Genomic DNA, 15672 nt, shown 5'->3' on the forward strand with positions numbered 1-15672 from the left:
TCCATCTCCTCATTCATAGCCTCTATCCATCTTTCTCTGTCCCTTCATAGCCTCTATCCATCTTTTCTCTGTCCTTGCTCACCATTGCTTTTCTTTGTAGGACAGAGGGATCAGCATACTCCAGATTTTCAGCAGCACATAATGCATAGTATACCACATCTGCTTCAGCATATCGAGCTGGTTTCCTTATATTTTCTCCTCCTTACTCTGTCCCTTGCAAGTTTGGTAATTTCTTAGGCTGTTGTCAGCAGACTGTGGATCTGCTCCACCTTGAGCAGAAGTGGAGTCTCATTGTTGCTCATCATTTCTTCTGAATCACTAGCATCTCCAGATGCAATTTAGACTCAGCTTCCCTAGCTCAACCTCAAACATATCATAGGGAGTTTCCTCTTTCTGTTCTTTTCTTTGCTCAAGTAAGGCATCTGACTTTCGATGAAAACCACATCCCTACTTCAACACACAACCTTTTGATTACCAGGCCTCAACACACCACAACCTGTAACCTTTCACTCCCTTCTGATACCCCAGCATCACCACACTTGATTGCCCGAGGGCTCAAGCTTACTCTTTCTGTCATGAGCATATGCTTGCACAGCCAAAGACCCTGAACTTTGAATAGTCACCATGAGTCTCAATACCACCTATAATTTGGTGTTTCTGACTTTAGACTAGTAGAGGGACATTTGTTGATGAGATATGCAAGCAGTATAGACTGCTTCTCCCCCAGAATTTACTGCTCAAACCAGATGCAAAAGATGAGACACCTAACTCTTTCCAAGTATTGTTCGGTTCATCCTTTTTAATCAACTCTATTTTGTTGGGGATTTGAGGGTCACTGTTCTATGGCCGCGCTTAATTCTTTCTCCTTACAAAACTCATCAAATTCTCTTGAAAGAATTTCATGCCATTGTCTGTTCTCAGACACTTCAACCTTACTGCCTTTCTCAGCTCTACCTCCAATGCACCAATTCTTGAACTTTGAGAATGTATCTGAACTTTTCTTTTAGGATGTAAACCTATAGCTTCCTTGAGATAATCATCAACAATTGTCAGATAGTACTTCCCTCCACCAAGAGTAGTTACTGGAGCTGGCCCCCATAAGTCCACTATGAATATATTCTAAAGGAGATGTAGAGGAATGCATACCAGATGGAAATGGCTTTTCTTTGCTTTGCTCAAGATACACTGCTCACAGGAACCAAGGTTTGCTTGATGTATCTCCAAAAATAAGACCTTTCTTAGCTAGTTCTTTGAGGCTTTCCTTCAGCAGGATGTCCCACCATAGGTGCCATAGCTTTAAATTTCAGCAGCCACAGAGTAATGAGTCACCAATCACAACCTCTCCTAGCAGATAGTACAGACTGTTTCTTCTTTCTACAGTCATGACGATCTGACCATCTTTTCTTGATCATCATTCCTACCTTTAATAGAAGAAAATGAGAACCCCTTTATTTCCAGCAAGCCTAGTGAAATATGAGATTCCTTTTGATCCTCCAAGGGGAATGTACCTCACATCACCTGAGCCAATTTCACAGATCCATCCATCTTCTTGAACTTTATCATTCCAATTCCTCTAACATTGCAGATTTGATTGTTCCCTAAGAGCACAGTTCCAGTAGCAGGACTTAGATCTTGGAACCAATGTTCATGTGGGCACATATGAAAACTACACCCCGAATCCATTATCTAAGATTCATTTACTCCACCATCCATTACATTCATGATTTCTGGAAGCTCTACTCCTTCAACACAATCTGCATTGTTCTGATTTTTCCCCTCAGATGCCTGCTTCTTTTTCCAAGCAAAGCAGTCCTTTTTGAGGTGTCCTGGTTTCTTACACCAGTGACATGATCTTGTCTCCTTTACTTCAGAGCTCGAGACCTTGGCAATCTCAAATTTCTTCTTGGGATTAGGCTTGGGATTAGGCTTCTTGAACTTCTTGATGTGTAAGCTTTCGGCTACACTTTCTTGAGATCTTGAAGCACCTTTCTGCAATTCCTTTGCTCTCAACGCGGCCTTTACTTCAGATAAGGTGATGGTTTTCTCCCTCCCATACACCATAGCATCACGAAGATGATCAAAACTCTTTGGTAAAGTGTTGAGCAGCAAGATGGCTTGGTCTTCATCTCCTATAGTAACATCTATGTTTTCAAGATCATCAATCATTTTTGAAAACTCCTCCATCTGTTCACAAATGCCTTTATCTTCCTGGAATCTATAGGCGTATAACCTCTGCTTCATGCACAACCTATTAGCCAGAGATCGAGTCAAATAAAGACTCTCCAACTTGGCTATAACGCCTGCTGCAGTGGTCTCTTTAGCCACTTCTCGAAGGACTTTATCGCCTAAACACAGGATCACAACACTGTGAGCCTTTGCTTGAATTTCTGCCAACTTAGCTGCAGCCTTCTCATCCAATTCGACCTTCCCTTCTTCACCTTCCTTTTTTCTTTTCAAGAGCAGCAGACAAACCCTGCTGGATCAGCATTGCACGAATCTTCATTCGCCAAAGTCCAAAGTCGTTGGAACCAGTGAATTTTTCGGCCTCTAGTCTTGATGTAGCCATTCTTCAAGCAGATGATGTGCAGCAGCAGAAATAACCTCAAAACAACCAGAAACCAATTGCAATCGCCCAAGCTTTGTTCTTCTTTTCCAACCGGACGACGCCACTTGTTATAGAATCAAGAGATATCAGCAAGAACAAACTAAGATTGCAAATAATCGAAGAACTTGATTTGTGAAATAATATGGAGTAACATACGAGACTGAGAAAACAATGAAAAACTCTTATTGAAATTTTGGAACTTGATACAATGAATAACCCCCAATCTCTTCTCGAAGTAGTAGTGTATATGTAGCTAAGCTAATCTATCACCACTGCTCTCAACTAACTACTTAGCTACACTAGCAGTTAGGCAATCCACAATATTGTTCTTATACCGTTCCTAAACCGTTCCTTAAACTACTATTTGCGGGTCCCACTGTACTTTTTTACTCCATTCCTTAACTAAGGAACGGAACCTGCAACCCTCCGTTTCTTATCCGTTCCTTAACCGTTCCTTAAATTACTATTCATTCAATTTCATTTCTTATTTTTATTTCCAACCCAATTCAATTAAAACAAACACACTTTATTAAATAAAATAAACTTACAACATAAAATTCGTAAAAAAAACATAATTTAATAATTTCCTAAAAAATAAAAGTACACAATTTTAATAATTTCATCCGCCAAAGTTTGCCCAAATGTGCTCAATTAGATCCTGTTGGAGTTGGGTGTGGGCGCTAGAGTCGCGTGTCCTTGCACGAATAGATAACCGTTCTTGTATAGACGGATGCTCTCCACTTCGAGGCGGACTACTTGCGGTTGAGCTTCCGGGAGATTCAGGGTCGAACCAATTTCTCGCCTCGGGTCCTTCGTCTTGGACAATCATGTTGTGCAAGATTACGTACGGGAGCGTCGTTGGGGCAGCGCGACTTCTTCTGCCTCCCGTCGTCGATCTTCTTCAAGTGATTGTTCCAATATTTGACTCATTTGTTCAAAATGATCCATTAGTTTGATTAAATTTGGGAAAAGAAAAACAGAGTTGATTTGAGATGAAAATTGGGGTGGAAATAGAGAGGATTTGAGAGGAATAGATGTGTGTTTGTGAGTTAAATGAGTATGAAATAGGAGTATTTATAGAGTAAATAAATTAAAAATAAATAAATAATAAATAAAAAACGGATAAAAAAACGGTAACAATACCGTTGCAATTTTTTTTTATTAAATTCGAATTTTAAAAAAAATGAATTATTGAGTCACCGTGGCGAAACCCACTCGCGGGGCAGCGAGTGGGCGTCACGCGTCGAATGAGAGCCTGCCACGTCGCCTCGGCGCGTGGCGGAACGTGTCGTGCCGCGGCAACGACACTCGGAACGGCATCGACACGGAATGGCGACGAAACGGCGGCTGCAACGCATGCCGACGCGGAACCGTTCCTCCGGAACGGCATAGGCACCGCAACGGCACAGCGTTGCGGATACTCTTACAACCATCTACAATATAAAAAAGAAACAAAGCTTCCAACGGCTATAATCAGTAACGGCTCTTTCTTAATACATGCAGATGTGATCATATAATCGTTCTTGCAACTCAATTGAGTTCGTGGATTCTATCTTACCGTGTAAAAAATGAGAAAAATAATTGTGGTTTCAAAGCGACAGCCCCTTGCAAAGACTTTGGTTTTGTTTGCAATAACTGCGCCCCAACCTACTTTGGCCCTCTCTATCAGGAACTCAACTGCCATCTAATTCTACTCCATTTAATGCCTTTTTAGTTTTTCCTCTCTCTCTCTACTTAAAATAAATAAATATATCTTCCACCATTTCTAAATCTTCCCCCAAATCATCACACCATGAAATCAGCTGCTCTTATTCTCCTCTTTTCTCTATGGCTCATCGCAGCCATAGCCACCCGACCCAACCCCTCCACTTCCAACCAGGCCGGCGGCTACTTCGGCGACCCAGGTAACGGTTTCGGCATACCCGGCTACGGCAACTACGGCGGCGGCTATGGCGGCGGCTACGGCGGCCCCAGCGGAGGCGGTTCCACGCATGGCGTCGTACGCCCCACCGTTGTCTGCTCTGAAAAGGGACCCTGCTACAAGAAGAAGCTCACCTGCCCGGCCAAGTGTTTCAGCTCCTACGGCGGCTCCGGGAAGGGCTACGGCTACGGCGGCGGCGGCGGCGGCGGCGGCTGCACCGTCGACTGCAAGAAGAAATGCACAGCTTACTGCTGATGGGGACACGTGTCCTCTAAATATATACTAGTAGACTGCCTATGTATTTATAAATGGTTGGCTACAAGATTTACTTGCTGCCAACCTACTCATCATCTATGTATACATTAGTTAGATTGGATTGTGATTCCACTGAATATTTGCTGCTTTGATTTTGTTGCATGTAACAAACTTTTGCAGTGAATTTGGGGCTTCATGGCCTCTATAATATCGGTATCTCATTCTGATCTAGTTTCTTGGCCTTGTTTGATTGCCATGTTATGTCTTGATAGTCCCTTTTATCTATGCTTTTATGCTGTTTGGTTGCCTTGTTATTGCTATCTTTAAGTCCGAAAAAATGGTCAAAGCCCGCTGAGGCCAGGTTGACTAACCATAAATAAGAGATTACACTATACCACCAAAATGGTGTGATAGTGTACTGTTTATCCATAATAGTAATTATTGCCACTTTCACTCTCTCTCCAACTCCTCTTTCTCTCACCCACTTTCACCCTCACTTTCTCTCTCTTCTACAACTCGTCTCTCTCTTCTACAATTCCCTCCTCCATAGTCCCTTCCTCACTCACAATCCGGACGAGGCGCACCTCTTCTTCTTCCCCTTCTGCACCGGCATCTCACGCGCTCCGTGGCTCGTGTTGTCAGAGAGCTCCGCATTGACTCTCCGTACTGGAATCGCCCTAGGTGCCGATCATTTCTTCGTCTAGAGTTTAGTGCGTCCGAAGGTAGTGAGGGACCCTCCCCACGACCTTCGTTGCACCATCTCTGCCGCCAAACCTTCTTCATCGAGGCAGTGATGACCTTTTTTTTTGGCCTATTCTTGCTCCTAGAACTTGTTCAATTTATTTGGTAGGTCTTGAGTTAGTAGTTTGGAACTTGCTTTGGTAACTTGGTCAGATTTCAGACTGAAATGTTCTCTTTTTGAGAGTTCATTTGTTGAATCTTTTATTTAGTCATTAGGATTTTGATTCATGGAAAAGCAATTGCTGCTTGGGGATTGGACGAAGGTGAGGCATGCGAATTGAAATCAAGAGAACATGGTTGTGAAGATGCTGATAATAAGCAAGGAAATTTTACAATGAAGAGCTTTGGTAACAAGGACATTTTTGTCATTTTACATCTTATCTATAAAACACTATCTTGCTAATCAAACAACATGTCTGACAATATTTTACTTTCGGCCCGAAAATACTATCTTAAGATAACTATCTTGCTATTTTCTAACATGGCAATCAAACGAGTTGTATAACATAATTGGGTGAAAGTAAAATAAAAAATAATAGATTTACAGAAGCCTTCAAGTTGTGTCTATGTTTCAAATCCAGTCAATCTATTAGTACATATTACAAGAAAAGGAGGAACACTCCTCCATCCACAGAATAAGTGTATTTCAGCAGATATTACATTGATGCTCGCATGGTTCATCTGGCAGAGTCGCGCCTCATCTCCGCTGCTTGGCCGCTGCCTCGGAAGTACATGTATACTTGCTGCCAAGTTGAGAGGGATTTTCTCAGTCAAAGGTTATATATTAATGAATGTAGGAAATGATGAGTTACCTGTATGACCCAAGGCTCAGAACTGTCTCAAGGCAGAACAATCCAAAACCAATGAAGTAGAAAACCTGAGTGTATGTCAAAATCTTGTGAGTTTGAACTCAAAACAAAGCTCCATCCCAACTATTACTAATGGATTCAGCTTACCCCAACCAGAACATGGTCGCCTATGAGGTCTATGGCTGACAAGATACCTCTGCACAGTACACCGTCTCAGTCAAATTAACACCCCAAATGCGGATTATGTATATATGGTATATTGATAGTTAACTTACGACAGAGATTTTCCTCGGAAAACAATAGGGGGTGCAATCGCGGCAAGGATGCAAAATCCAATGTGAATCTGTTGTGGCATAAGATATCAACACGATCGTATACTTGATTTTAAGGTAGAGCCTGCATCGAGCATTATAAGGAACTTACCAAGTAAAAAAGGAAAAACCATCCAAACTTGAAAGCACTTTCTTTCCTGCATAATGGAGCAGCAGCTAATTAATTCTGTTCCCTTTGGCTTTTAAGAATTTAGTGCACGCTTATAAACATATGGCTATTTTGCAGTAACTAATCTTACATGTCTATTCAATTTCTACATACAAAGTTCTTGGGGTCTTATGTGTTTCCAAAAGAAAACTACATAAAAACAGAAAACAAAAAAGGTGGTTGGCAAGCAAGATAAAGTCACTTACCTGAAAGCTCTGTAGAGTGGGCGATACCATAGTACATAGGCTCCAGGTACCCCAGCAATGAAGTAGATTATTGCAAGAAACCAAATCCTAACACCTAGTGAATGAACTCTAGTCATAAAATCAGTGAAGAAAAAGAAAACTCAGCTTAGCGATACACGAAATGATGATCACAATACCCACTTTCTCCTTTAATCCATGCAGTAGTCACAGCTATAATATTCCAGAGAAGTGCAAAAGAAATTCCTGATTACCAAAGAAAATAACAATCAATAGTAGCATTTGTGAGAGAAGAAGCTGCTTCTTAGCCTCAGCGCAGCACCAAAAAAGGGGATCGGAAAAAATGGAGAAAGAGAGAAATAAGCAAATGAGTGACAAGAATACTGTGTTTCAACACACAAAGATAATGTACTAATTGTGATTGTCATATCCTAACTCTTTACAGACACTCACAGCTACAAACGTACCAGAGTAAAAACAAGCCTATCAATGTATTAACCTCTCCAATCAAGTGAAGCATGATGCAAAGCATTTATTATTAAACTGCAATATGCAAGTGTTTAAAAGACGAGGGAGAAGGACCATCTTCACATCCTAAGAAAGAATTTATATAGAATACTAATACACTGCATAACCAATTCCATGATATGTTTGATTTATTTGCATGTAGCAATCATGAGTTCTAATTGGACTATTAGGAGGGGGGGGGGGGGGAAGCGATTTAAGCATCAAATGCTTGGCAGACTATATCAAGTAGCACAGAGATCATCTTGGAAACATAGAAGTGAAATTTTGATACATTTTTTAAAAAGGTAAACAAACAAGAAGCTTACAAATTCAATCCAAATCCCACCCTCTACAGACATGAGTTACAAGTATGTTTATAATAGTAACTTGACGGCATGTATAAAATTAAACAAGTACATAGGAAATTATTTGCATACCTAAGAAGGTTGTGAACGCAACATATTGAAGCCTTTGAAGATGAATTGGTATTTCATTTGCAATATCATGATGAATAATAGGAAAAATGGAGGCCAATTTTTCTCCTCAATAACAATGCCAGCTGAAAAAGAAAGAAATCAATGACAGTACACCATGCTTTTTTGAAGCAGTCCACTAAAAATAAAAAACAGAAACGAGAGATTTGATTTTTTTTAATTGAGGGTTGTCAAGTAAAAAAAGATCAAGTTGTAATCAGCAGAGCACCTCGGGCAACTGCCTCTTCTCTCCGCCTTATTTCCTGCAGAGCATTATCATCATAAATCAGGCCTACATCTTGGGATACCTACAGTAATGCAGCTTGTACTCTAGTTGCGCAAGATGAGGATCTTATGAGTTGAATACAGAATGTAGGAGCCAAGAAAGTTTTACTGCAATCCACTAACCAACCAATGCTAATACAGATATTCTTTGCAGTATCCGTTAAAGTTCACATAATGTATGCAGAGCATACAAGTGCTCTCACTCATCATAAGGCTTCAAATTATTCGCATTGACCTAATTTTGCTTGCAGAATTAGATTGTTTTGTCAAGGAAATAATGTGCGCAGGGAGTGTTATTTTTAATAACTAACACATATACATAGTGATAGATCCTTTTATTAGCGCATGAATACTGCAATTGCCACTAAATATACTTTAAGAAAGAAATTATCAGTTTTATAGAGCTTCCTACAAACTTTGGGAGAAGAAAACATGTCCCAAATCAATCTTGACAAACACTTAAATGATGTTCCTCCGTAGAGCATCATCAATTGCCAATATTGTAAATAAAAGTACTCACGAGATGATATAATGTAAAATGTATGGTATTTCCCTAAAAATATGGCACCATAATCAAATTTGTACTATGAAATGCCGAGAATTTTGTGGTGACATAGTGATTCCATATACCTGTCCCTCCTTTCAATTCAGCTTCTCTTGCCTGGAGCTCTCTCTCTTTCTGTTTCAAATCCAAATATAAAAATTTCTTGGATCACAACACCAATCAAAGGAATGGATATAGAATATTTGACTGCAAGTTAAACAATCTGAAGCTACCGAAGTTATACATTTATTGCAATAGGAATATCAAGTGCACGACAGGGCTTGTAGGATTTGTCCCCTATAAATCACAGGATTCGCTGGTGTCAGAGGTGAAAGGCCCTGACTTGTTGTAGCGGAAGGAGCACTCCCATAGTCTAGACCACGCACAAATTTTACACATCAAAAGGATTATGGGGGACGGAGGGAGTATAAGCATAAAAAAAAGCAGGAGAGGAGTAAAAATGGCAAAGATTGAGACCGACCTTGGCATGGCATCTCTTAAATTATTAACGATACGAGAGTAGTTAGATTTATGTTTCCGAATTCACCACAACACAATTATATAGAGAAATAAAGGTGGCAGTCTCAACAATCAAAAGGTTAATGATAAAATTAACACAAATAAAAAAAGAAGATAAGACATCTATAACCACCTACTTTTAGGTTTCGGTGGTATCAAAGTAGCGTGACTGTTGTTCGAATATAAAATAAAATCAATCAAATGATGATTAGCCAAAGTTTTTGGCTTTCGGAAGTGTGCCTATTTTCTAACATATGAAAACAAGTCCAGCTAATTTTGCTTGGTATCCCTACATAACTACAAAACCAATTAAATTGCAAATCACTTTTTTTTTCACTTTCATCAATATTTCTTTCCATTTTCATATGATCAGCTGCAGGTATAGACCCAATCTTGACTGGATAAAAGAAAAGGAACCAAAAAGTAAACATTATAGGTTTGATCCGCTAACTTACTAAAATTGCAGATATCAATTTTAGGCTATTTAAACTTTGGCACGTCTGTAATAGCCCCAATATCTGCGTCTTTGGATTGAGGAAAACGGGTCAACCCAGTTTCTGTCTTCCCTAACAGCTCGGTCCCATCGTTCCTTGAATTTTTGAAGCTCCATCGAAGATTGCTTCCGTATCTGAAACACCATATTTCCAAGATCAATGGAGAGGCAGTTTCAAATGAAATACTAGTTCGAATATGGGAGCTCACCTCTAATCTAACATCAACACCATGCTTCTGCGAGATGGAAAGATCGAAAGAAAAGCAGGGAGAGAAGTTGCCATTAGTTTTTAAACTGGTAACAAATAGATGCTGTAGGAGAAGAGGATAGGCACGATGAAATTAAACAGCAGAGGTGTACCTTTGTAGTCACTTCAGAATTCACAGCCTACATAGTAGATAAAGAATATCATTGTATTATTTGCATTGAAAATATGCTATTTAGATGTTATCATATCGGCATACTTTCTTATACTGTAGTACTAGAAGACGTGCAGAGGAAATCAACACAGATAAGTAAAAAAGAAATCTAGCATATACTGAAGTTGTGATCCAAGAGAATAGTAAATCACCTTTCTAGCAGATGCACCACCCAATGTTTGTATGCTCTGATGAACTACATATTCACTGTCAACAACTCCTATCTTTTTTGTGCGATCCCCCTTGAAAGGTGTAGATGTATACAAGAAGACAAACCATAAATACGCAAGCAAAAGCGTTGTACCAATTTTTATACAATTTTTTATTTTCTTGTTATCTAAATTGGGGTCCAAACATCACTGCAGAGTGCAAAACATAAAACTCCGATAGCAGCATCAACAAAAATGTAGACAAACAAATTCTAGGCATCTAGCAGCTTAGCAGATAAGACCATAGACTAACCAACTCTCAGAATGGACTCTAGTATATTGGAGTAGCTTCTTTTTTATCTTTTTTGACAAAATAGAAATAGAACTAGTGTTACCTGTGCACAATAGCCAAGTTTAATGTCCATTCCCCATCCATGAACAAGATCATTCTGAAATGAAAAAAAAGTGTAGCATGATCCACGTCAATGAGATAGCAATAGCAAACTTTTTCCAGATTTAGTGCAGTCACAAAGTGAGGAACTAAGGATCAATATACTGACAACTTCAAACCATGTGTACAGTGTGCTACATATATTTGCTAGTTTAATACACTTACATCTTCATGATTCAGAAAATATTTGACTTTATAAATTTCAAATTTAGTACTAAGTGGTAACTCAAGGAAATGAAATTTTAAGAAAAACACATACTTTTAGGTACCTGAATCAAGTGCCAGGCACAATGCCATGCTGATCTCGAAAACACAGGAGCCATGCCTTCTACAAAGCTGCTTATGCAAAAGTGATTAATATGTTATAAATAGATTGTAAAATTGTACCAAAGTTCTTGGTGGGTGGCAAGTTCATCAAGACTAAAAGAAAACTAAGGATGTGGACAGACAACAGGAGGAACAAGCTGCTTGAGAAACCGACTGTGTATCAAAATAAAAGATAAAACAATGAATTAGAGAGTGACAAAATTTACCCACTGCATGGAGGCCCTTCACTATCATCTGAGCACTTAATACTACCTCTGGCGTCATAGACCCTTCTGCTTAAATTATAATGCATTAGCACCATACAGGGAATACAGAGTCAAATTACATAGACTTTTCACATAACTATACCTATGAAATGTACTCATTCGGTTTCTTATAGTGATCCGATGATGTATGCCAGTAGAATTTGGGTCCAAAGCTGGCTGAGATATTTCAAGTCCTTCTGATTTTACAATGTCCAGATACCTGTTCAGAGGAGAATGACTTATACAAGGTATTTTGAGAACCAAGAATGATAATTATTTGAACTTTCTGGCATGCGTGTCTTCTTCCAGAGGTGAGTTCAGGCTTCAAATCCTATCACTTAACGATGTTCAAAGTATTGGGCAACTTCCACGATCTTTTGCAACAACAACAAAAAATGTTTTTTTTCCGGGTCATCAACATGACTAGCACATACATCCCTCCCAAATTTCAGTAATGCGTCAAGAAATATAAGGGAATATCCATAATTCCACATATACATACATTTATTGGTTAAACAAATATCTTAGGATATAATGACATCAACAGAAAAAAAAACTATCTAAGCAATACAGCTTTTTAGTATTGAAACGGTACCTTCCAGGGTGAAAATTCTTCACCCCCAAATCTTCATCCCACAGGAATATGTAATCATAGATGGACACAATAGCTGGATGTAAAAAACGTTTGGCAAACCACCTGAATGTGAAAGGAAATAAGTAAGCTATAGAGTATAGAGTAGTTGAACATCTCATATTGCAAACCAAACTGGGATAGTCATAGTCCTAACTAGCATAAGGTGAGTCCCATTGCATTACCCTTTTTCCTTTCACGTCCATCAAACTAAAGGTAAAAGAAATAGAAAGGAATCCACCATGTCAAACATTCAGCACCTGATTTATACAAGTCAATATTTCAACTCATTTACAATCTAGATTGAGGAGCAAATAACTTATTATATTTATTTTTGCAACACTGAATGAGACATCTGTCATAGCTTTTTACTACAGCTAGAGTAACCCGATATCATGCTTGAACAATGAACCAAACTAATTAGTTTCTCTGCTGATATTTGTTGTCTCCAAATTTCGGTAGTCGTTTGCTGATAGATGGTTGAATATTCGCATAGCCTATTTTTGTGAAATTTTTAAATTCGGCACTTGGGCAAGAAAGGACGGACAGAAGGCTTACCATTTTGTTTGGTTGAGAGCAACTATATGTGTAGCTTGCTTGCTCCAACGCAAGTCCCACCATCCATCCAAGTTTCCATCATAGTGAAACAACACAATTGTGAAGTTTTCTGAAAGAAACTGAAGACAAGAGAGTTCATCAGTGAATATGAGTACTTACTAAGATAGATCGTCAAATGTTGTTGATATCAACAGAAGTTGTACCTTTCGCACAACAGTATCAACATTTTTCTTCTGCTTGATTCCAACAGGCATTGCTAGCAAATTTGCAGAGCGCTGAGCACGGTCCTGAAAATTCAGTGGAATACGTAGGAATTAGTGTTTATGTTTTTTGATACAGTCATCATAATCCATTCGAAGCAGTGGGTATAAGTGAATTTTTACAGTAATGTACAAACAAAAACCATAAATCACTAATAATAAGCTAACTCTGATGAAGATGAAAAATCGCCACATGGACTGTCTCTAATAAATGTTAAAAATGACCTTTGAATTGGCACTGCTGCTTGTCCATAGAGGCTTTAACTCCAGGTCTGATCCTGCTTCAATTATACCACGAGGCAATTTCTCCATGGTACCCACACCTGAGTCCTAGACCAAACCATTAATTTCACCTTAAGCAAATAGAAATACCTATTAAATGGCTATACTATGTGGAGAAGTAATTGACAAACAAGCTTCTTTACTAGAAGGATACCTTCAATGTATAAAAAGAATCCAGTTTTTGATCCATCTGAAGCACATGAAGCAAAAAAAGTGGAAAATTTTGTCATGGACAAGGACTTCAAGAGAAATTAGTAATCAATCATCATGGCAGTAAAAAAAAAGGCATATCCAAAATCTCCTTGAAATCCAATATATCAAGGTTAGTAAAGTATGAATGCAATCAAACTCTTCAGCATCTCTCTTAACATACCTCTGCTTGTTGATACTGAAAAATTGTTGTCCTGTATATAATAAACAACATCACTGTACAGACAACTCCCATGAATGGAAGTTGTTTCATCTTAACTCCAAGTACTCTCTGCAGTTATACCTGAAAGTCAAGCCTTTTTAGCTTTAAAAATGCTATTGTTCTAACTCCGAGTTGGAGAGCAATTAAATATGCTAAAGAAATAAAATAAAACTGTAAATTCCATGCGGATGCTTTGGTTCAAAAGTTAGAGAACATGACTAATACCGGGTCAACTAAGAAATTTTATGTCTTCATCAGCCACCTCCATGACTTGGGTGCCTTCATAGACAACTATGGATTTTCATTGTCCTCCTAGAACTGCATCAATTCATATCAAACAAAAGCTTACAAAGTTACAACAGTGGCCATCTAGTAACTAACATAGCATTGAATTGTAACTTAATGATTTACTTTATTTCGTCAATCATATGCGTGATATGGTTTGAATGTTACTCCTATTAATTATCACCTATCTCTGGAGGTATAAATCTGGAAAAAAAATTGGGACAGCAAGTAGTTACAAACTAACACATTGTTCAATTGAAATAACCTTTTTAGTCACTCCTTGGGTCAAATTCCTCATAATACTTGAAAAGAACACAAAGTGACTAAGAATGGAGGCCAACTAACCCTTCCACTTAAAAGATATTAACTGATAAAAGTGGCTGGCCAAAAACTCATATACACCACTAGCACAGCATGGCGTTCTGAGAACATACCTATACGAGGCACTATTCTCTTACTGACTGAATGGTAAAAAACCAGAAACTATGTTAACTTCCCAAAATCATTACTGCCCCCATCCACATTTTTTCAACTGCAGCTCAATGCATAAGAAAAAAATAGTGGAAACGTAGATCATATGAGATGTGCACTTCCATCTCGTTCACACAAGTCCTTGCATGTGTAGAGATGAAAAACTTGTGTATTAGATATCACAAAGATAAAATTATCCGGAAGAATCAAGAAATTACATTTCTAGATTTTCCAACACAACGTCACAAGTATAGCAAGCTTATGTTGCACGGCTGTGAAACTTATTGATGAAGCGGCGAATTTTTGATGGTGATGAATGCTCGTAAAAATAAAGGAAGATCAACACACAGAGATTTACGTGGTTCGATTTACTGAGGTAAATCTACGTCCACGGGAAGAAAAGAGGGCAGAGTTGTATTGCTTGATCTGTTTTCTACAGCTAACAATACAGACTTGCTATTTGCTATTTTCTCTCTAGCGAGCTTAACAGAAGTTAACAGAAGACCTTTATCTATCTGACCTAGGTTCTATTTATACATTGAACCAAGATCGTGGCATGCAGCATTTATTAGGTAGTGGATGTCGTGGAGGTCGTGGCGACCTTGCATGGGTCCACTATCCTGCATGAGTTAATGACTGCTTGACACCACTAAATAGATCGTCGGTGTAGCGGAGGTGGAAATCTTGCATGAGTCCACTATTTCCTAGTTCGGTCGAATACTGAGACCGGACTGCTGAATTATTGCCGAGCAGCTTTTGCCGATCTGAGAGTAGAGCTTGATGCCGACCAGAGAGCAGAGTTTGATTGGTTGGCTTTTACCGAGCTGTAGGCTGGAGCCGAACTCTGTGGTTGTGCCGAACTGAACTCTTGAGTCATGCCGGACTGATACTCTTTAGCCATGCCGAACTGATACTCTTTCTTGGGCTTTACTGCTGTTGGGCTTGTTTAGTATTTGTTTAGTACGTACTCCATCACTACCCCCCCCGAAAAGTGAAGTGAATCACTTCGGCATTCTGGATAAAGGTACGGGGTAAGTTGATGTTTGTCCTCGGTCTGATGAAGTGAACTCTTCTTTGACCGGACTTGGTTTGTGTCCTAATTTGGCGAGTTTTATCGCTCGGATCGAACTTTCCGTTGTCCTAATTTGGGGATCGGACTTTCCCTTGTCCTAATTCGGCGAGTTTTATCGCGTGGATCGGACTTTCCCTAGTCCTAATTCAGGCAAGTTTTATCGCGAGAATCAGACTTTTGTTGCAGTTCGTTTCAGACGAAGTGCTTGATTCTTAAGCTGAATTGTGGTCTTGTATCCTCTTTAGAAGCTTGGACTTCACAATCGTTTGCTTATT

At 39.1% G+C, this 15672-nt stretch overlaps 2 protein-coding genes and 1 pseudogene across 6 annotated transcripts; 1 reads left to right on the forward strand and 2 right to left on the reverse strand.

The window, feature by feature from the left end:
• The first annotated feature begins 4199 nt into the window (after positions 1-4199).
• On the forward strand, positions 4200-5012 carry LOC121811476 (cold shock domain-containing protein 4-like). The gene has a single exon (XM_042212345.1). It carries the CDS (start codon positions 4398-4400, stop codon positions 4779-4781), a length of 384 nt encoding a protein of 127 aa, XP_042068279.1. The 5' UTR covers positions 4200-4397; the 3' UTR covers positions 4782-5012.
• A 1050-nt stretch (positions 5013-6062) lies between these two features.
• On the reverse strand, positions 6063-8486 carry LOC121810717 (annotated as a pseudogene).
• Positions 8487-9651: 1165 nt separating this feature from the next.
• Positions 9652-14222, reverse strand: LOC121811474. Of its 5 annotated transcripts, none has more exons than XM_042212342.1 (16): positions 14120-14222; positions 13795-13887; positions 13531-13650; positions 13312-13347; positions 13101-13205; positions 12819-12902; positions 12616-12734; positions 12022-12123; positions 11530-11646; positions 11388-11453; positions 11124-11190; positions 10799-10852; positions 10407-10496; positions 10196-10222; positions 10045-10071; positions 9652-9970 (listed from the first exon to the last, which is right to left on the reverse strand). In XM_042212342.1, the coding sequence occupies exons 3-16, from the start codon at positions 13618-13620 to the stop codon at positions 9827-9829; spliced, it is 1128 nt and encodes a 375-aa protein (XP_042068276.1). In that variant the 5' UTR covers positions 13621-13650; positions 13795-13887; positions 14120-14222; the 3' UTR covers positions 9652-9826. The 5 variants fall into 5 exon arrangements, with proteins under 5 accessions (XP_042068276.1, XP_042068274.1, XP_042068275.1 ...); XM_042212340.1 differs by lacking the exon at positions 14120-14222 and adding an exon at positions 13981-14038; XM_042212341.1 differs by lacking the exon at positions 14120-14222 and having other exon boundaries at positions 13795-13958.
• Between the last annotated feature and the right edge of the window lie 1450 nt (positions 14223-15672).

Source organism: Salvia splendens, chromosome 7 (genome assembly GCF_004379255.2).
Source record: "Salvia splendens isolate huo1 chromosome 7, SspV2, whole genome shotgun sequence".
Taxonomy (NCBI): domain Eukaryota; kingdom Viridiplantae; phylum Streptophyta; class Magnoliopsida; order Lamiales; family Lamiaceae; genus Salvia; species Salvia splendens.

Bases quoted from the DNA above. Each gene is read 5' to 3' on its own strand.
- LOC121811476 (XM_042212345.1), top strand. From the start codon at position 4,398: ATGAAATCAGCTGCTCTTATTCTCCTCTTTTCTCTATGGCTCATCGCA.
- LOC121811474 (XM_042212342.1), bottom strand. From the start codon at position 13,620: ATGAAACAACTTCCATTCATGGGAGTTGTCTGTACAGTGATGTTGTTT. The intron at 12,903-13,100 runs GTCATTTTTAAC...CTGAATTTTCAG, and splicing joins GCAGCAGTGCCAATTCAAAG to GACCGTGCTCAGCGCTCTGC. The intron at 11,647-12,021 runs GTACCGTTTCAA...TCCTCTGAACAG, and splicing joins AAGAATTTTCACCCTGGAAG to GTATCTGGACATTGTAAAAT.